Raw genomic sequence first — 22,852 nt, 5'->3', positions numbered from 1 at the left:
TTATGGCTGTGTGTGTGTGTGTGTGTGTCTGTGTGGACGATAACACCGACACTTTGGTAGGATTTGACCCCTGGAATAGTGCAAAACACACACACACACACACACACACACACACACACGTAATCAACATAGACAAAGAGCCTTTCATTACTGTGCAAGGACAGAGCATGAAACCTCTGGCGAGTGAATCACACATTCAACAGACTATTCAACAGACTTGCTACGGCCTACTCTAAATCGGCCTCTTCACAGTTTAACGGTGCACTCGTCCCTTGGAGAATTCCCTTCGTATTTGTTTCTGGCCCGACCTCCAATCACAGGGTCTACAGAGTGTAGGACAAAACGGGAAATGCTTTGTCATGTAACCCACACACACACGCATATACTGAGGGCCTTTCCATCAACACAAGGGTGAAGTGGCTTACGTGAGGCGGGTGTGTGTTTAGGGGTGAGGGGTAAAAAGAGGGGGGTATTACAACAATGGTTAATCCTCCCAATGCCCCTCCCTCTTTTTTTCTTATTTTCTTGTTCTTCAATCACTGGGGCAAAGTTTACAATGTTTCATTGTTTAATTTGACAGCTGAAATACTATGCAGTCTTATCTTATCTTCTGGTTTATGGATGCAGCTATATCTCATCAACCCTAGCACTTTTTTATTTTAAAAAGGCATTCAGCAGATGTCACTTTCATATGAAATCGTAAGTACGGAGCATCATGTTTGCAACATTTAGTAATGAAAGAACAACGTGGGACAGGTCAATTTAAAATACATAATACTGCTTTGGTCAAGGTCTTATAGTGAAGAGTCAGTAGTGGAATGAATGACTTGATCAATGAGGAAATCCCCTCCCTGCAGACGGCCGCCTGAGCCAGACACCATTACAGGCTAATGAGGTTAAGCTAAGGCGAGTTGCTTTGGCCAAGTCACTGGGATCTGAACATTATTCAAATCACAGGCTCATAATCAACCGTTCATCACAAGACATAGTTGACCTCAGTCATGTCCAATATCCCGGTGGAAGCAGAAGTCGGGTCCTGCGGATGGAGACACGCGCCAACGTCCAATCTGCCTGCCCCCATCAGTGCAGGCATTCATTCGTTATGCAAAAGAGCGAACCTTGATCTCAATCGATATCCCACAAGCATATGCAGTAGGTGAACTAAAGAAGGTGAGCCAAAATAACAGAAAAGTTTTTATTTCTTATTATTTGTTACAACATATCCCAACAGCATTATGCAGCAGCCCAGGGAAAGCTGTCAATGAATATTAACCGATAAAAATGGCAGCGGGTGCTTCGTCCTTTGCCACTATATATCCTTATTCAAAGCCAAATACAAGAAAACTTTTTAAATCCATGACTTGGTTACTATAACAATAAATTAGACTTGTATAGCGCTTTTCTAAAACTTTGACGCTTCAGAATAGCAAATGTCCAACAACATCACTGCTGTTAATCGAGGTTATTCTTTAGGAATTAGCTTGGAATTAGCTTCCCTTACTAGCAAACAGTAAGGGAGAAAATAAGAAAAGTGTGAAGAGTGTGTTGATGAGTGCATGTAATCAACAGTGTGATTGTGAGCCCAGGCAGCCACCGCAGACACCAAGCTGGCTCCACGTGTCTGGGAAGAAGCCTCGCACAATCACTACGCACCATTCCAGTTCACGCATTACTGACACAAGTGTGGCGACATCAAAGAGCCCACGTTTATAAGTCACATGCGGTAAAGCAAGTCGCAAGAGGAATACAACTGCTTTGGCAGCCCCACAGCAGAAGAAGGGGGCCAGGCTAAACTCCCAAACACAGAGGGAGCTTGCATGTGTTTGTATGTACACAGACAACAGAAGGGAGCGACAGGCGGCTGCAGGGGGACAACAATTGGACAGTTCTTGCTGCCACTGCGGCGCCACGGGAACCCTCAGATCTCTCAGCCCAGTCGGAGGAATAAAACATTGTCCCGGCCACGTCTGTGTATCTGTGCGTCTGCGTGTGTGACGCCACTCGCGTGTCAGTGCTAGTATATTCCTCGCTTTGGTCCTTGCATAGTGACTGGAGGAGATAAAAGAGGTGCCACATTAAGAAACCCTGGAACAGACCAGATTCAGTTTTCCATGGGGGGAGGACAGCCTGGTGGTTCTCTTCTCAGTCAACGTTTTAGAAGACCTCACACAATGAGCACATGACACACATATGTAGCGCTGTTTCTTGGGGCACGGCTACCATTACCACTCCAAATACCAGAATTAAGATTGATATGAACATTTCACTTGACGATAACTCACTTTCAGGCGGCTGCGCCATTGATTCCAGCATTATCAGAGTCGGATCAATCCAATTCTATGCTTTATCCCGACGAATGGGCCCCGGGAATTGATTCGCACGACAATGATAACCCACTATTATAGAATGAGAATGGTAGAGGGTTCAATTGTTTTGCTTTCGCAGTATTTTAACAAATGACCCAGTTCTAATGGAGGCAATGCAGGGTCAGCTCTAATAAGATTTCCTGATGGTGGGGACGCGGAGGCATAGGTTGAAAGCAAGGGTAAATCACAATTACCATTATGGATCATGGCGGGATGTCAGTCGCTGCACATGCTAAGGTGACGCTGCGCGCCATTCCCCAGCTCTGTAACAGGCCTATTACGGTGGCCCTATTAGATCAATGTGTCAATTACTATTACTCAAACTGGCCCTTCAGCCTGAGAGGATGCAAAAGGAGAGAGAGGAACACTGGGGGTTTGGCTCATTTACTTCCGCTAGTCGGACAAGAGGCAATAAAATTCCCAAATTACAGAAACGAAATGGGGTGGCTCTTAGAGACACAAAGCGACAGTGACCAAGGGAAAGTTTACATAATTTAACAAAATATTAGAAAACCAAACTAACTTCAAGATGCCGAGGTAAATATGAGCAAAACCAAATGGAACAAGCTCTGACTTACAGGAGAAGCCTTAATTGAATGACTCTGCTTATTTAAATTTCCCAACAGACCGTACTCCTAAATTAGAATGCTAATTACGAGGTTCAATGCTGTAAAGAACCAGCTTGCTAACCTGCTTAATCCATCACCCACTGGACACTATTTACAACGGTCATTAAGGCCTTTTATGGATGCCCCATCCTTAGTTACCATCCCATTAACATCACTTAAATCTGGTTGATTCCATCTTGATGAAATTCTCAACATCTGTTATTTTAGTTTCTCCAAAGACACTTGCCTTGCATCCCAACACATGCCATGGGTCTTTTTCCCCGTTGGGTCATTTCCACCGTCTGACTGCATCTAATTCGAATGCATTTTATTCATGAATAGGCATTGAATCAATCTAAACAGCACATGAATGAGGTCAGATAAGCTGTTCGTAGAAAATTGTAAAATAGCAAGAAAATGGATTAATTCGCAAGGAAGGAACACATTCACATTTTCAACTCGGCCAGCTTTATAACCTGCCAAATACCAGCCACAATGACGTGGTGTGGAATCTCAAAAAGCAAGGTTCAGCTTCACCCTTATCACAGATCCAGTAGTCCTACTTCGTTAGAGTAGAATCTGGGGGGAGCCGACATAAAGCCTGGGCATGAAAACAAAAACTGAAGGGCAACATTATGCCTTATTTCTTATTTCATTAAGAAGAGAAACTGATTCACGCAAGTAGATGGAGTTTTCAGATGCCTTGTTCACCCAGATTTTGGAATTTTTGGAAATGAAGAGATCCTGATACTGGGGATAAAATACGTTTTTAATGCAATTTGGGTTGCAACTTTAAACGTTGTCCAATATTTTAAAACAATCACATTATCAAGCCTTCAGTTAATGAACGTGTACGACAAAATGTAAAGACAATGTCCACTAACTAATAGGCTTGCATTCAACACTCAACACTTTCCAAAGTCCTTTTCTGATATAATAATGACTAGGTAAGAAGAAATAAAAACGTTCACATAACAGGTTACTGTTTGTGTAGCAAGTAAAGATGTAAAACCATCAACCTTTCCACTATATTAAAAAACGCAAACAAGGGAAGCCACCACAAATGAGGTCATTGTAGCTGAGAGTGCTAGAAAAATATGTCACATTATAACTCAACATATGCATCAATACGCGAGGGTGGTAACATTTTCATTAAGTTCTTTAAAGTGAAATGGAAGCAGAAAACAACCACCACAGATCGACCTCGCCCTATATTGTCACCTCATCCACTCTGGCCCAGCAGCACGCCATGTACAACAAGCCCGCGCCACATCAGAGGACGCCAGGGGCCTGGAGGGGGTCAGAGTCATTCTGGCATGCCGTGGGCATTAGCAGCAAAGTAATAAGGGTAAAAAGTTCAACCACAGCTCCATGTCTACAGGGCAGCCTGCAGAAAATGTTCCTTTCCTATTTGGGTGCCCTACCTTTCATATTGAAAACACATTGCCTTGTGCGCCATGTATGCACACATAAGCTCATTTTCTTGGCGTTTATGCATTAAGAACTTCTAACTCCACCTACCTAGGTAATAATATAGTGGCGATGGATATTGTTGAACATTGTTTCTTATTCTGCCCTTTGTTAAGTGAAATATGTCCAGTTGTTTTATAGACCTGCTATTAATTGGCTTGATTGGGGACAGCCTCGCTGGTAAGTCGTCACTTTGGATAAGAACTCTTACTAAATGACCAAATGTAAATGGTCATACAGATAACGTATAAAAGGACAAAAGACAAGCAAATTCAGTTCATACACCTTCCCCAATAACAAAAGCACAACAGAGAACCCACTCCTGCGTGATTTATGCTTAGGCAGTGCATTAATCCAATGCTCGCTTAGTTCCTTTGACAGCAGTGAGGTGTATATTAATATTCATTACCTAAAGTATAGCTTGCAATAGATCGAATTTTCTGTTCAAGTTAAGTGGAAGCACTTAACACAAGAAACAGCTGCTCATGGGAGATATAACTGGTAAGCTTTCAAACTAGCAAGTTACAGTACCATATCTAAACAAAGCGCAGTGAAAATAATAATCATAGTGATAATAATAATAAAATGTAATATCCAATAGACAACACAAGCCTTGAAGTTGATAGACGATGATTAACGGTAGTCCATGCTGCAGGAAGATTTTGTATCAACTAGAGATCAATTCAGCTACAGATTAAAATGACATGCAAGGAGTTTGCCAAAAAGCCATCGACCTCGATTTTTTTTCTAGATTTCCAATCTCCATTTTGAGAAACTTAAAAAATGTGGTTCTCACATTTGTTAGAAAAAGGTAATGTAACTATGCAGTAAATATATAAATATTTTAGTCCAATGAAGTTGTGAATTGCGTAAATAATTTTATAGAAACGACTTAAAGTTAGTTAAAGATGTACAGAACTACTATGATAGGCCGATAAAGAATTATAACGATGGACAACATACATCTTCATACGTCAACGTTGTCTAGAACGTCACCAAGTTGATAACCCACTCATCATTACCATGGAAAAGTGCTTTGTGACTGTTCAAATGGCAGATGTGAAGGGTGCTGCTCTTCCTATCCTGAGAGAGCATGAGTTATACGGGTCCGTTCCGTCTGCATCAAAGGGCCAGCGGCGAGATCTAAAGGGGCATACGAGACCTGTGGACTCTCTTAGGGACCGAGGAGGACAAGGAATCTTGGACTCGGACAGCTGCATGTTCAATAGCAGAAGCATTTTTGCCATCACGCATGTTGATGAATGGCCAAACGTCCCTTACTTCTTCCTCCCTCTCTATGTCGCACTGCTGTGCAACATGTCTTTGATGTTTGAGATTTTTAGAGACCTACTCCTACTTTATTGATTTGCCTTACTTTATTCCTAAATAAATTGTATCTCGCCAGAAAATTGTGTTCACAGAAAACAGAAAATGGAAATGTGTTCTCAGAAAATGAAAACGAAATTGCCTTATGGTAATCATTGCATGCATTGAGACCAGAAGAATCGTTACAAATCACTGAGCTCCTAGAAATGTGTTTGTATCCCACCTGCAATAGTGCTGGGTCTAATCTGACAATATATTTCAACAGAAAAAACAGACATGGCAGAATATAATTTATACGGCCGCAAAACAAAGACTTGTATATCAAAATAAACATTTCTGTATCCATTTGTGAATACGTGTGTGTGCACATGTCTTTGAGTGCGTGCAATGAGGCCAAAAAATAAGAAGTTGTGAGACTTCAGCTAGTACCGTTTTCTACTCTGGAGCATGACTAAAGGACATTGCCATGATTAACCCAAGCCCAATTTTGAAAAAAGAACGTGACATTTTCACCCACAAATTGAAGACAAGCCTACTTCAAAGAGCGGGAAGTCCCGTTCAAACTCTCGTGATGTTTGTAGTATAGTATTGTTGCCACTGCACTCATAATAATGTCCAACATGCCTCCACTTGAGACACAATTCAGGAGAAATAAAGCCATATTTAAAACATTACATTCATACCAAAACGTTGTTTGTCCTTACGTCTTTGAGAGCTGGATTGTGGTGGCGTTAAAGACAACAGATCATATTGTGACAGAGGGGAATGCCTAGGATTAAAAGCAGGACATCTGCAATCCCCTTAATCCAGCATCTCTCCGTTCTCAATTTTCCATTGAATACATAGTAAAGGGTAGGATGCGTCCGCTCTGCAACACTGGAAACAGTTTTAGATCAAGTATACAAGTACAATATATAATGCAACATTTATTAGCATCATCCTTTATATCTCACTCACTCTAAATAAATCTGTGATGCTTGCCGTCTCAATTGTCCTGAAAGTCGTTCTATTGTTGATGTAAATAATGTTGGGCCAGAATGGTTCCTTATTTTACCCATAAATGGTTAAAGTAACTGTAGCTTAGTAGCCGTTATTTTTTATTACACGATCCCTTTTAAAAATACATATAAAACATGCTGGCATGGCAGCAGTGATGGAATTGCCAAGGAACAGATAAGAGATCTCTGGTTGTGTAACCCTTAGAAGTGGGAGTAGCTCAAGGTTAAAGCAATGGCCATGACATCAGCTCAGGACATCCGTGCATGTTACAGCCGGAAGCCCAGGGTAACCAATCCAGTAGTAATCTCCATGGTGACAGAGAGCTGTATTTGTTAAAAGAAAACAAGATGGACCACATCCTCTCAGCATCTGGAGATGCTGTTTTGAGGGGAACTGGAAAGGGTGATGGTGGTGGTGCGGCGGTGCTGCTAGTGGGTGTGCGTCTGGAAATGTCAGGGACTCCACTGACAGTTCCCTGCCTTGAATCCAATACAGCCAGAGAACAAAAGCGTGCTTCTTCAAGCGCTGAACTTTTACCCCGACGAGGGCGCGCTTCGAAAACTCCTACAAACAGTTCACCTCTCCCTTGCCCATATGATTCGCATTCCTTCAGAAAGGACGGACATAAATCCCAGAGTTGTAATACCTGTGGCCATAAATGAAAGAAAAATAATACCAGCGGTAGGCAATGTTAGGAAACATAAATCCATTCCAGATTAAAAGAAAAGCCATACCAGGGAAAACAATGGCATCAGCATTCTTTACTAATTCTGCCAACCCATTGGCACTTGTTTTGTGAGTGAGAGACAAACTTTGCTCGGATGAAGGGAAAATAACCAGATCTACACATTGTTTGGACTTAATGCATAATCCTTTCCATTGATAAAATTACTTTGAGTGTGCCTGGTTGGAAGTCCACAAGTACAGGGCTTCGGCACACATGATCCCCCCACCTCCCCCCCTTCTGGTTTTCCTTTAATTTGCAAATCTTGTAATCTAAGCCTGGAGCTGACTGAACCAGCTCCTAAACCAGCACTGCTGTGGCGGCCAAGACTCCAATCTGTTTTCCATTTAAGTGTCAGGACAGCATCCTTTTTGGTGGTTTACAAAAGCTGTTATTTCAAAATGATTATATGCTAAAAATTGTGTGAGGACCTTAGTAAGTTTATGAACACAGGCCCAGTGGAAAGAACTGTGCCGCACCCGGAAGCTTTTTTCCCCTTCGACTTTGAAAGAAGCATTATTTACCAAACACTTCTAAGGGCAGGCTGTGCCATTCAGCCAGAGGTCAGGGTTTCTGCTTTTCAACACGGCACATGTTTTTGGCATTAGTGCAGAGAGCCGCCTGGGTTTTTGGCCAAGCAATCGAAAAAAAAAACCCTGCCTTCCTCGGTGTCAGCGAGGACATGGACCGAGCAGAAGCAATGGCAGCAGCGTTAGCAGTGTAAGAAACGGGGGCAATTGTCCATGGAGAACGTGTGGAAGGTGGTCTCTTTGCTGAAGCCCAGCACAAGACGGACTTCCTTATTTCATTTCCCCAGGAGGAAATATCAAGTTAAAAGTTGACTTGCTTTGGAAGAGGGACAGAAATACTGTAAGGGGGAGTGGAGAAAGAGTTGAGGGGAAAAAATAGTATGGAAATATAATAGGTTGCTGTGTGAGTGTGTTTTTTTTATTTTTTTAGTTCCATTGGCCAACCACACCAAAAGCAAGACATGACATCTCCTGTCCGCACACACTTTGCTGTTCCCAGGGGGGGCCGCACATCTGTTTAATCTCTGTCACTCTAAGACGCCCTGTCTGAATAGAAATTAATGTTCAAGTACCCCACCACCGCCGCCCTTGGCCAAACAGAAACAAAATAATGTTTGCCACTCTGATTCTATAAATCAGAGTTATTGATCTAATGCTCCAGGCTAATGACCAAGGTACTGCTGGGTGAATGCAAAGAGTTTGTGTTCAAGTGATGGGGTGCCTTTAAACCAGGCTTTCACTCAAAGAAGATTTCAGCCATTTCTGTTGATGGTGAAGGTGTAAGCAAAAACCCAAACCGCTTTAGAAAATACGTACTTAAAGAAGATCAAGAGGACAGTATATTCTGAGATGCTTCATATCTCTCTGAACAATGGTTCACTCATAAGGCTACCTTAATAATTACCGTAGTATAACCATTTTTTTTAACAATTCCCCTTGATAATACAAGTTGTTAAATAAGTCACACATATGTTTACAATAATGTTGTTTTGGGAAGAAAACACAATGGATCTGTAGGGATTTGCAGCCATGAATTCAGTATATACAAAGACAATTATTTATGGTGCACTGTGCTGCTCTTTGTACTTACCCGGAGGAGCCTGTGCTCTTGCAAACGCCCAGCAGGGGCCTCTTGTCTGCAAAGCTGTCTGTCTTCAGATGGCCTGTGTGGGAAGAAGTGCAGGAAGACAAAGACGGATGAGAAGCACCCAACAAAGCAGAGCTTTCTATAAAAAGAGCATGTGAGATCTGGAGTGTTGTCTGGCCCCTTAACTTTTTACATCCAAGTGGCAGCCCCACTGCCACAACAGGATGTGTGTCGATATCATTGCAACTGCTGCCCTTTCATCAATTATCTACCAAGAAAATAGACCCCCACCCCTGAATCATAAATAACTATTTTAGAAGATACATTTTTAAGATGAGTACACCGAGCTATATATAGACGATTGTTGTCACATAGCACTTTTTGAAAAAAGTGTCTTGATAGATATTCAAATCCCACAAGCACTGCCGACCCAAGTGACATTCTTCTTCAGCGATTTGTGGGTGCCCCTCACTGTGGAGCAATGAAATAAGTGCCCTCAAGCGATTTGGAGTGATTCCATGTCATGGTATGACTTGATGACTTTATTGAGGGATTTGCCCCCTAAGGGCAAAGTGGCGCCTAGCACTCGCCTCAGCATTTATTGATATTGACATTGTGACATCATTTATGCAGCTATTGACACCAAAGTTGGCAGGCATTTTATGAGGCAGGTCCGCTATGTGACTGGCTCGTTTCAAAGCCTTGGGACCTTCTAAAGTGGACTTGTGACTGATAGAAAAGGTTGGTGCCCGTGTAAAGATTTTTTAAATCTGCATAATTGGACTGGTGGTTAAAGAAACGTTGCCCTGATGAATCCTATGGCTCTGAGAGGGAAAACGTTTAGCATGTCAAATAATATCTGGATACAAAGTTTCAGATTTCGTCCATCAGATGGGCGAAATCACACAAAACCGGAGATACAAACACCACAGTTTAATTATGAATACCAAAATAGCATTTTTTGTCGTTCACGTCAATACAGGAAGTATGTGAAAGCCGGATACTGTGCATGATGACAGAATATAATTATAAAGGGAGAAAATGTAGAAGGGAAAAGGATACCGTATTTTCCCAAATGTCCTCATTGACAGAGACTGGTAAAGGAACACGAGACCCAAGGGATAAAGGGTGCTTAAATTAAAGCTGATTTTAGCCTTTAAGAGTACTGCAATTTGGGACTTGACAGCAATCAGCAGGAGTTCCTGTGGTGTGGCATAGTAGCAAACATACCCTTCTCTACCAGCCCTTAACACTCAAGATGGGGTCATTGGACATCAAAACCCACTCGTGACACACAGACACTGTCCATATATAAATAAAAATGAGCATACCGGTATATTAAAAATGAATGAAAGATTTAAAGTCAGAATATATTGATATTTTGTTCACAACAGTGACTCAAATTAAAGAGATGAACCACTTAGTTGATTCATTTTGAATTTTTGTTTTTTATTTTTTTTTCTATTCTATTTGAATGCTTGTGTACAAAGTATCTACATCCATACTTAAACTTATCAGTTTACGTTTAAATAAAAAGTAAAGAAAAATGATGGTGACATCTTTTCCGATTAAGATATATACACACAAAGGCATTCCGTGGAATTTAGAGCGCACTAGGCAAAAATGCATATTAGGGTTACGCGTCAATGCTCATTTGTTGTCAAACAAGACCCTGTGTGTGTAATGCCCCAATTTCCAGGACAACGGAAGAGCATAGGTTAGAAACCCCAGGGAGGATGTGGATAAACGGATTTACTCCCCTTTGAGAGACCACTACTTCCTCGTCTTCTTGGAAGGGCAGACCCTGGCTTATTATAATCAACACCTATTTTCGGGTCTTTCCAAATCCGCCCACCCATGAGGTCCCATCAGAGACAATTGGGCCTTTTAACAGCTCACCACAGTGCAACACTGTTTGCGCCCTGGCAGATTGCAATCAGTGTCCACCCCTCTAGTCGGACAATTCATTTTTATTTTCTGCTGGGAGAATTACTCCACTCATGTGTCGGGGTGATCTGCTGCTTCTTATTACTGTAGTTTGCTTTCATCCGTTTCCAGGGCCTCTTCCAATGGCGTCATTGTGCATTGTTGAAATTTGCCAAAAGGACCGTAGCATGGATAGAGAACAAAAAGCTAATTTTCTCACCAGAAGACCGCCACAAGCTAGCGGGCAGGGGCTTTTTCGCTGTACTTCACAGTACTGATTGATACCTGCAGTGACACCGCACTCCAACTTCATGCCTCAAAAGGAGCTAATTAGTGGAACGAGATATCCAATTACATCATGGCCTTAAGGATGTGAACACTAGTGCTGAAATTATATTCAACCCTGTGCTCCAAACAGACACGCAACGGGAGGGAAGGAGAAAGAGAGAAGAAAGTAGGATATCAGGACTGCTGATATTAATTTCCTCAACCCTCTATGTGGAATGTTGGAATTGTCACTAGATTTATAATAATAATAATAATACATTTCATTTAGAGGCGCCTTTCAAGACACCCAAGGTCGAATGACCTATGAACTACTACCTATCATTATGAACTACAGTACATGTTATATAACATTGACAGAACTGTGTCCCATCAGACTATGGTCTCCAGGAGGGGGCATGTGACCTCCATTGATGATGTCATGCATTTGCTAGTTTAAGCACAAAATAGTGATGTAAGCCAACGTTAGGTAGTTTAATGTGCATAGTGTATACTCTTTTATCATACACACTCTGCAATTAAATTGCCGGCCTGCTTTTTTTTTCTTTGCTACTTCCAAAATATATATTTTGATGGATCACTTCATCATAATGGTCTTGAAACTGACAGAGAATAAGCTTATTGTCACCCGTCGCCTGAGCATTTTCTTTTATGATGTAGCCGGACATTTTTGGTAACCAGTAAATCTTGCTAGCAAACATGAAAGCCTGGTGGGAACCCTGTATGATACACGAGGCTCGTGTGTGTCTAATTCTTCTCTGCGTCCCCCATCCTCCTCTGGGCTGATTGGAGGTGATTAAATAAAAGCAATGGCTATGTTTTTCAACGGACCCGGTCCCTTCCTTTGCTAACCTTTAGTAAATGCAATTATCCCTCATAATACTATGGGACCAAGGAGCCAGTGATGGGGGAGGGGTGGCTAGGGAGCCTGCTCAGGGGACAGGCTGAGGAGCTGAAAATGATGGGTATAGGGCAAACTTTAAACAGCACAACATATGGAGGAACGAGGTAGCTCTGTGTACAAGGTATTACATAGCAAGCACACAAAAAACATACCTCATGTTTATTTTACTCTTGCAGGCACTGCTCCATACCAGTCTAATATATATATTTGTAACACATAACATGGCAGTACAGTTATACAGTTAAATAACAGGAGGACGATTCACATCCCTTTTAAGGATTTAAAAGTGATTCCAAGCAATTGGATGAATTCAAGTCTAAAAGTCTGTGGGAAATAATCAATAATCAATGAAGACGACTCACTGATATCAGGGGCTGGCAGGATGCGGGCGGCCCGGACTGGACCATGGCGGACAGAGAACAGCTCCTGGGCCTCCCCAGCCAACTAGATGGAAATGGAACGTCATTTTTATCTCAAAAACATAAAAGGTACAGAGTTAGAACTTTGATGAATTAGACCAAGATAATCAAGTCATGTCAATTGTATTTATAACAGAAAACCGAGTAGTAGCATAAAGGGCTTAACAGATTCCATTCCATGAATCCAGTTAAAATAAATATATACATTGTGTATAAAAATGTGGATAGATACATCAGTTTGTGTAGTGTAACAATGACCTGAAATCCACTGCATAAATTGCATTCAATTCGTGGAATTACAAATTGAACACAGGTTCATCAGTTTCAGAGTCTTTTGGGAGATTGTAAAATAATTATTTGAAATAAGATTCGAAAAGTTATCAGCAGATATGTATCAAATTCATGACTATATTGAAAATATATTGACTATAAATGCTAATAGAAAATCGACCCCGAGGCACATATTCTCCTCAATGCCCAAATCACTAGGACATAAAAGAAACCAAAAGGGTGACATTTAATAAAGCTTTCGCGTCCCATGAACACCGACTCCAGTGCATGACGCATGATAGAGAGCAATGCAGTCAGACACCACCCACTTGAGCCAGCTGGCTCTAAACTGGACCCATACTCAAGATTTCGGTTCTGATTAGTTCTAAACATTATAAAAAATAATATGGCTCATCTGCACTGTGATAGTACATGCCGTTATGGGGTGGATAAAGGGATGGATAAGATAATACAGTTTATTTCCTTATTGCCTCAGTTTCTTTCCAAATTTACAAACATTTGCAGGGAAACAGATTGACCGATAACGAAACAGACTGGTATGGTAAATACGGCTGGACTTGTTGATTTATACATTGCAACATAAGTGCACTTTCCAGCAACGACGGAGGGAGTTCACCTCGACACATTTGCAAAGCTTTGGAATTATACTTCAATATATTGACGCTAAAGACAGAGGTCACTGCATTTCCTGTCTTTATCGCAGTGGAAATAACGACAAAGCCTTTTAATGGTCATTGTATCAGCTGTCCTAGTTGAAGGCTTCAGAGAGATGAGATGATATTAAGTCAGTGTACTATGTCTCCTGGCAAGGTCTGGCACATGTAATGGCACATTGTTTTAAGCGCTGAATGCCCCACTTTTGTTGCTTTTTATGCGTTAAATAACAGTGAAAACGTACATTGTCACATTATCAGGGCTCTAATCTGTGAATTTTAAGTCCTTAAACCCATCTGAGGGGATGATCGCTCTTTTGCGCAATTAGTAGCCTTTTCAAAGTGGCGGATTTGAGGCTATGTTTTTATTAAAAGTGCTCAGAGCACAGTGGCACTAGATTAACAGTGGCTACACAAGCAGGTTAAGAGAGCAAATGATCCTTGGGAGTGAAACAGGGCAGAGCGTGAGGGAGGTTGGGATTCCAACACAGGCAAATAAAGAGCATGGTGCTTGTGTGCTTGTGTGCTTGTGTGCGTGTGCGTGTGAATAATGGAATCCAGCCATATGAAGTGAGATGGGCTGGGGGTGGGGGTAACGCGGCGGGTTATTGTGCATTACACAGCCGCTCATCCTCGCCTTACAGCGCTGTGTGTGACATGGGCTATGGGCATAACACTTTCTCGGTTACATTAGATTACACCACAAGGGGCCGGAAGGACCAGAACTCAGGTGTATTTATTAATTGTATTATTTCTTTATCTGTCCATCTTATTTATTTATTTTCATAATGTATGTACAATCATTATTCTTATTTTTTGTATTCATTTTTCTACCATTTCAAATAAATATAAGATTAAAGTAACAACTTCTACTACTACTCATAGTACTAGTGGCAATAGTACCAATATGCCACATTTTGGAAACGGTATTCAGCTGAAGAATATTTTATTATTTTCTTACTGTTGGAATCGAGTGTCTGCTCCAGTGTTTTAATCTTTAAAAAAAAAAAAAAATGATCTAAGCTCTGGGTCAATGATATCTGGGCCATTTTCACAATTTAGCACTCAGTATGCGCTGTGGGGACATATTGAGGTGCTGGACATGGCAGGTCAACTGCTTAACAGACAGCATAAAGTGCTGCAGGATCTAAAAGTACTGGGGATAAATGCAATTGACTTCTGTGGTTCAAAAGCTAAAAAAAATTAAACAAAAGGATTATAGAGCTCAGCATGGTGTCAGGCCCTTAACAGAAGTATTTGCCGTCAATGCGCTGCTCTCATACACACAGTTGAGTCAAGTTTGTGGTGTCGCTGTGTCTGAGAGAGAGAGGAGAGAGGAGAGAGGAGAAAGGAGAGAGGAGAGAGGGGAGAGGGAGAGAGAGAGAAATATGTAGCTATGGGATAAAGTAAGCATCAGGCTTGGTCACCAAGGCTTTATTTGCCCATTCTCAAATGCACTATAGAAGCCACTAACTTATTTTCAGGGCAATGAGGGATAAATTATGAGAGGGCTACCTTTGGGATGCCCCTGTTCTGTTTTGTGTTTCATATCAAATATACACGCTCAATGTGTTACATATTAAATGTAAAAAAAATATATACAAAAACATGTCTAATAAACAGAGAAGCACATTATATAGCAGTTGAACGTTTCAATGGATAAAAGTGTATTTTAATGAAATAACGTCTTAAAAGATGTTAGTTTCATTATAATGCCTTTACTAACAAACAATTATCCTGCAGTAATCTAATACCTTATAAAACAGAGTTTACACACACACACACACACACACACACACACACACACACACACACACACACACACACACACACACACACACACACACACACACACACACACACACCTCAACCATGATCTGGAGTAACCAACCCGTGTCTCAATTTAAGGAGTGGGTGAGTGCCGTTCGAACAAGCGTGCATGTGCTTGTGCACCCTGGTCCGGGCCATTACAGAGGGTGTTGGCTTAGCAACTGTCACAAACACTTCACGGCCACTCAAAAGCCAGAAAGCAGGGCACTTTCATCGCTTACTTAAAACACTGAAGAAAGAAAAGAAAAAAAGAATCTAAAACGCACCCTAAAATATCCTATAAACGTCAAAATCTTGAAGCAAGACAAAGATAGTGTATGATAGGAGGGCGGTGGTTGCCGAGTGAAGGATCGGTGTGGAGGTAAACCCAAACCCGAAAGGGGTTGAGAACTTATTGAACTACATAACTGGGTGTCTAATGTAAAGCCCAGCCCGCCCAAAAATAACAAATGTGAAAAAAAAGCTGTTAAGAATGTATTGTACATAGCCACATCACACCAAGCAGTCTGTGTGTGTGTGTGTGTGTGTGTGTGTGTGTGTGTGTGTGTGTGTGTGTGTGTGTGTGTGTGTGTGTGTGTGTGTGTGTGTGTGTGTGTGTGTGTGTGTGTGTGTGTGTGTGTGTCTCTCTCTCTCTCTCTCTCTCTCTCTCGGGGGCGAGTCTCTCTCCCCATGGCCTGTGGATGTTTATAAAGCAACTGATTAAGGACGTTGGTCTGTTTAGATTTCACAGGATGTATGTGAAGTTTGCAAGTTTCGGTGATGGCCTCTATATGAAAGGGGATACTCTATGAGCTCGGGCTTCACAGTATTGTGGGTTATTCGTCACGTTGCCGAGCTGACAAAATCCTCTAATGATTTTCCAGGACTTTGTAAAAAAATAAAAAAATAAGCCTGCATTACACCACCACTTTTCCTCACAAAAGTTCCTAGAAAAGTCTTTGAACACAGAATTCGATTTTATACACTACTTTTGATTTATAATGTACAAAGTTACACAAATAAATGTAACACATTGAGAGAGCCATCCCATAAAATAATACATGGGATAATTTGAGCCAAATTTTGTTTATTATTTATACATATTTGAAATATCTATTATGACTACATTGTTTACATATCCTGGATGACATTATTTCGTCCAGCAATGCCATTCTAGGCATACAATAGAGTTCTCCGTTTCCTATTCAATGGCTAAATAAAGTCATGACGTAAGTAGCGATTTAGTGTTCATAAGCTGGTCGACATTGAACTCTAGTGGACATTTAGGGACATTGCAGCTGTTATCAGCTAATGAACGAAGTGTTCATGAGCCGATTCAGCTGTGTGCGTCTTCCATAACATTTTAATTGGTTTGATGCCTTAATAGGCAAATTTTAGGAATGAACAATATACATATTTGGGAAAGAACAGCATTAAACATTTCAGACAAATATTTTGAAACAAAATCAGAAATATCCATGTAACTGAATAATAATGAAATTTATAATTATTCATGATACACATGAAGGCTCAATACTGGTTTTGAAGTGTTTGTTGCAAGGTCGTTTGTTATCATCCATTGAAGAATGATAACAAACGAATAGATCTGTATGTGTTAAGCTATTTGAGCTCTATTCTCCACACGAGCACTTGCAGTTTTCACTGGAGAATGTCTCTTATTGTCTTTTTATTGTCATAGATATCATCATGTATGCCCTATCCTTTGATTTACTTACTTTGACTTATCTATTAGGTCCCTGACAAGACTAGCCATTTATTTTTACCTAGTAAAATTCCTTGTTTTTATTCTGTGAAAACTTGTACTATGTGAAACCTTTCATACCAGAATCATATTATTTTTGTTCGGTTAATTTCCCCCAATCGAGAAAGGGATATTATCATGCTTATTGATTTACCCATTTCTTGCAGCGATCAAAGGAGTCTTGTCTCGTCTTGATTTGATGCAAAATAATGATTTAATCATTTTAAGTCATTTTGAATAAGATAATCGAACAGTAAAGCTACACTTAAATGTAACTTCCTTTCTAGGGAAAGACTCTGTAAAGATGAATAGTGACTCCGCTTGTCCAATACATGACAAACCAGAGATTTTGGAGATTATGAAACAAATTATTTTGCGTTCCTATTTAATAGTAGTCCAGTGCAAATGTAGATGCATGAAAGAGTCAGTGAACCCAAAACCAATCTGAAGTTGTTTTTTTTACATTGTAATATGTCTTCGTTGACTATAAATGGCATGCAAGTCAACATGTATGCCATTTAGTCACGTTACAAAAATAAAAATTGTGATTTAGAAAAAAGGAGTAAAAGACTATTTGCCTTATCCTCAAAACACTATGCAAACATTCCACTCTGCTGCGAATACAGGTGGTGTTATCTTCGTGACGTCACGAAAAGAACGCCACTGACCTGATTCGACATGATAGGTCAAAACAAAAAGGCTTATCCTGCAGAATGCATGATTTTAGTGTTGGTAGTCTTATACTTGGTGGAACTATGCTACATTCCTTTGGCACCTCATAGCAGTATTTTTTTTGGTCTAGAGAAATGTATCCACAAGGCCGATAAATTAATCTGTCAGAAGGGGCTGGGATGCGCCATTGATATATGATATTTTCAGTGGGGTGTAGGAGTGGGAGTGAATAAAAGGGGTGGTCGTATATTTGTCATTGTTTTGCTCGCCTTGTCATACATTGACAGAAATGTTATATATATTTCTCAAAGGAATGCATGATGAAAACATAGTGATCAACCTTTTACAATAGTCTTTATCAAAATAAAAAACACTTGAATAAAAAACTAGGGAACCAATGAATTTTGCTCTGTTCGTGTTGCGCCATTTGCAACGCAGCCAATGCCTGGCGAGACAATCTCATAAATTTGCGTCTATACATTGACTTAGTATGTAAAGTTTTTTTCAGTGTGACTCTAATTCCACCTGAAACAGTAGGTTTACTGGCTCTTTAACACCTACAATTCTTACCCAAATCAAATCATTCACTTAATCATTAAAGTAAGCCGAATTTTACCAGAACATCTCAATCCTATTTTATGTCTGGTGAAACCTTGTCCAACCTGATAGACTGGAAAATTCAATCAATAATATTGACATGTTTCTCTCCGTCCCTCATATAAAGCATGCAACAGGATATGAAACTGCCTATAGGACATTAGGATATAAAAACGACATGTTCATGCCTTCTAACAATTTGAGTTCATAATAATCAGTTCATCTCTGCATTATTCAGATATCATTGATTAAAGTATTTGTAAAATGTTAGAAGGCATAAACTAGGCTATTCCTGGGCACTGGTCACTCACCGATATGCTCCAGACCTGCATCCCATCAGTGTAGCCAATCATGAGGCAGAGAGGAGGCTCTGTAGTTCCACTGTGCATCTCCTTGAACACAGGGTTACGGGCTGTGTCTGTCCAAACAGGTGAAGAACACACAAACACACAACCAATCACATCCCACAATTTTTTCTGACTATTTGAACTAACTGAATATTTTCAATTGATAGTATACAGAATAATTTGTTTTTTTTTGTTCCAACAGCCAAGGCAAGAAAGTTGTCGTGAGTCTCAAAAAATATCATGTAAAGCAGAAGGGATCAAATATTAGTCTGCATCAAAATCCATCAAAATGGATTGACAAAGGCATACATAAGAGAACTACACAATAATAGAATCAAGCAGAAAATCCTGAAGCTATATTTTTCAGAACAGGCGATTCAAAACAACTAACGAAACAAAATGTTTTGGAGGTTCCATTTCCAATCACGAAGAGTAGCCAACATGTATTCAGGTCAGTAATATAATGTTTTGCCGGCCAAAACTGAATATGAGGTTTTCGGGTCTGAATGATCTGAAATAAACAAACATTACAAAAAACCCTAATGTTTTTTTCTCACTGCTTCTAGTGAACCTGTGATATTTTACCTGTGGATTTTTTTATTTACCGTATTTAGAAAAGATGAATTCCAGTATTAGTGTATAGGCGTTTCTTCCAAATGAGGGAAAAACGTTATGCAGATTGTTTGTTGATCACCTGGCTGATCTGGGCACACAGTTTGTCAGTGTTCATCAGTGCATCCTGACTGTACCCCGACAGTGATATATTGTTTCACCTTCTTCTGACCAATGTACTTATTGTAAGTCACTTTGGATAAAGGCGTCTACTAAATGCCCTGAATCTTAATGTAACTTTTTGGAGCCACAGTGCCAAATAAATGTGTTGAACGAGGGACAGGTGTGCTTAATCAGTCTTCTTCAATCTTTGGTACTGCACTACTACATGGGATTTTAATTTGACCATTGATGAATACAAATGTACAATAATAGAAGGCAATATATTTATATAGTATCAATGGAAATCTGTGAATTCCATCATATATGTGTAATGTTTTCCATTCTTTTTGTTCATTTGTCTTTGCTATTAAAACACACTGGGAGCATAAGCAGCATTGCTGACTGTTTCTTTCCAGTGTTCCCCACCGGACAAGCACTTTAATAGTCCTCTGATATCTACTTGGGACCGTCATGTCGGCCTATCTTTTGCCAATCATGATGAGGAAAATTGTACGTACAAACAATCTTACCATTGATGTCAGCTTTCTCAAATCGCACCCAAATGATTTTCTCCTTTTCGTCAGTCGGAGGCGCTCCAGTGTATGCCTGAATGAATACCGATTGAAACAGTGCAGAAATATTGAGAAAACAATTGTCATGAACGTGTAAATATTATCATGGGATATGATACACCCGTAGCTTTGTTTGTGAAGTATAAAAGTTACCTGCGGGACGACATCTTGCAAGAACGTCACCACGCTTTCCATGTAGGACTGCTCCCTAATAATATACATATATTTTTATTACAGGTAGACACACAGAAAAGTGTCAAAACATTTTCCTTATTTGTAGATTATCAGAATACTTTCTTTGTAGATGAATATAGAGATAGTTTCTTAACAAAAGTATGGATTTTGTGAGCACAGGCCACTGATGAAGTTCATGATGAATATTTAGATGAATCATACGCATTTCTCTCTGTTGGGACTGTATCGTCATTTGGCTCCTGAGAACCTGAATGTAATTACATCTTGGCTTATCTCTGTATGGATTTCCTCCAAACGTCTAAAGCAGAGCTAACTTCAGTTTAAGCTAACTGAAGACCCTTATACCTTAATCCTACTCACTTATTGTTTGTATGTCCTGGCACTTCTGGTTGTTCATCCTGGCACTTAAAAATAGTACTGATCATTGTATACAGCTAACTTACAGGGTAAAAGGTTAACATAGCAATTGTAAGTGCTTGGCACTTGTTTCTATGAACATCTTTACTGTACCAATAGCGATATATTGTTATTTCTCTTTCTTCTCACAAATGTAATTATTCACTTTGGAAGTCGTTTTGAATAACAGCGTTTGCTAAATGCCCTAAATGTAAATGTGAATGCAAGACCCTCGGTGTGTGTGTGTGTGTGTGTGTGTGTGTGTGTGTGTGTGTGTGTGTGTGTGTGTGTGTGTGTGTGTGTGTGTGTGTGTGTGTGTGTGTGTGTGTGTGTGTGTGTGTGTGTGTGTGTGCATAATATGACTTTGACCAGTGACCCATTCAAAATGTTTGGCTGACTTTACATTGTAAAGGATACCCCCATGTTATTAGTGAACCGGTGAGGTAGGCACGAAAAATGCGTGTCCATCAAACCGCAAGGAATGTATCTGGGAAGTACTTATCCACATAAATAATTTAGATTCAGTTCCTACAGATATGCAATGTAAGTGTACTAACACTGATCTCAAGTGAGACACATTTGATACTAACACAAACAGTTAAAGGGAGCAAACCTTAAATCACACAAATGCACTTTAGGCTGTAAACAAACAAAATAAACTATTGAACTAAAGGGGATAACATATATTGAGTAGAGAAACTGTGGCAGATAGAACTGACATGATAGAACATGAAGGCATACATCCTATTTAAACAGCTGCTTCAACACAGGGGTATCGATGGAAAATATAAAAGAAGAAAGCTCTACTTACGTGGCAGCTTGAGCTCGCACCACAACTCCTCCAGCGCAGCGACTTGGTCTGCGTGGGGAGTCAGATGCCATGCTGGCTTGTATTTTGTTTATCCTAAATTAAGGACAAAACGATTACATATTTAAATCTAAGCATTTTATGTGATAAGAGGGGAAACCAAATAGCAGTTTAAGATGAACCTGCTATGAAGACTTTTAAGCAGGTTTTCAAAAAGAAGTTCTGACTGAAGGCATAACATTATTGTTATCATTATTATACCATTGTGATTATTGGTAGTTGTAGAATAGTAAATTCAGGGTAAGTTGCAGTATAGTAAGCTCGGGGTTAGACTATATCTATCTCTTAATTCATAATCTAGTGCTTAGGTTTCCTTTGGGTCACCAAATGTATTGCATGCAATAAAACACATGTGCTCCTATACCAACATAAAGTTCTAAATGAACAACCATGTAAAAGAAGCATAAAAAAGTAAACAACGTACTAGTGAATTTAACGATGCTATAATGCAAGACAACGTACTGCTCATTATTACCAGAAACCGATTAGCAAACCACCCTTTAAGCTATGAGAAGACTTGTGTGGAGTTGTCATAACCCAAAACGGTGAACGTTATCAGGGTTATCATTGTGATGTTGGACAGCTCCTCTGGACAACAAGGCTAAATTGCTACATTAGCCACTTAACGCTTATTATGTGTGCCTAATGCGAGCAGCTGCAACACCAAACAGTGAATATTAATCAGCATGGAATGCAAATTACCATTCCGTTATCTGACCCAATTCCCTGTATTAACTTTAGTTTGATAATCATTGCATTAACCTAGCAAGATGGAACAGCTAGCCACGTTCAGTTTACCCCAATTGCTCGCAAAGTATCAAAATAGCAGTCACACGTGAAGTAATTGAAATATAGTCTTTCATGGATAAATCACGAACCAATATGCTCTTTGTCAATGGTTGCCTTCGTTGTCGTATTAGTTTGGTAAATCCAGGGAGCTCTGTTGTAAAACGTAAACACAGTCGCCAGGGTTTGCGGAAGTCTTGTGTTTAGTTAAAAGCCAATCAGAACTCCCAATCAGACAAGTAGGCGGGTCTTAATAATAGGGGACCTATCAAAAGACGACTGAAACTGTTGGCCAAACACAACAAAACAAGACAAACATGCATACACACACACACACACACACACACACACACACACACACACACACACACACACACACACACACACACACACACACACACACACACACACACACACACACGCACACGCACACGTATACACGCACAGGAAGACGCACACGCAGACACACACAAACAAAAAAAATATACGGGACCTATCAAATGACAACTGAAAACTGTTGGACAAACACAACAAAAAAAGACAAAC

The 22,852-nt window shown here is 40.2% G+C and overlaps 1 protein-coding gene across 6 annotated transcripts in view; it reads right to left on the bottom strand.

The window, feature by feature from the left end:
- The window catches only part of bcas3 (BCAS3 microtubule associated cell migration factor), a 210,352-nt gene extending 187,809 nt beyond the window's left edge, over nt 1-22,543 (bottom strand). For all 6 annotated transcript variants that reach the window (XM_060074791.1, XM_060074792.1, XM_060074794.1 and 3 more), the window contains exons 1-7: nt 22,399-22,543; nt 21,464-21,556; nt 20,215-20,269; nt 20,020-20,095; nt 18,740-18,846; nt 12,588-12,669; nt 9,114-9,186 (exon numbers count right to left, since the gene is read on the bottom strand). In XM_060074791.1, coding sequence (XP_059930774.1) covers nt 9,114-9,186; nt 12,588-12,669; nt 18,740-18,846; nt 20,020-20,095; nt 20,215-20,269; nt 21,464-21,534 — 464 coding nt within the window. In that variant the 5' untranslated portion in view covers nt 21,535-21,556; nt 22,399-22,543. The remainder of the gene's footprint in view (nt 1-9,113; nt 9,187-12,587; nt 12,670-18,739; nt 18,847-20,019; nt 20,096-20,214; nt 20,270-21,463; nt 21,557-22,398) is intronic.
- Between the last annotated feature and the right edge of the window lie 309 nt (nt 22,544-22,852).

This window comes from Gadus macrocephalus, chromosome 16, assembly GCF_031168955.1.
Source record: "Gadus macrocephalus chromosome 16, ASM3116895v1".
NCBI classification, from domain to species: domain Eukaryota; kingdom Metazoa; phylum Chordata; class Actinopteri; order Gadiformes; family Gadidae; genus Gadus; species Gadus macrocephalus.
This window is presented reverse-complemented; position numbering and strand designations above follow the sequence as displayed.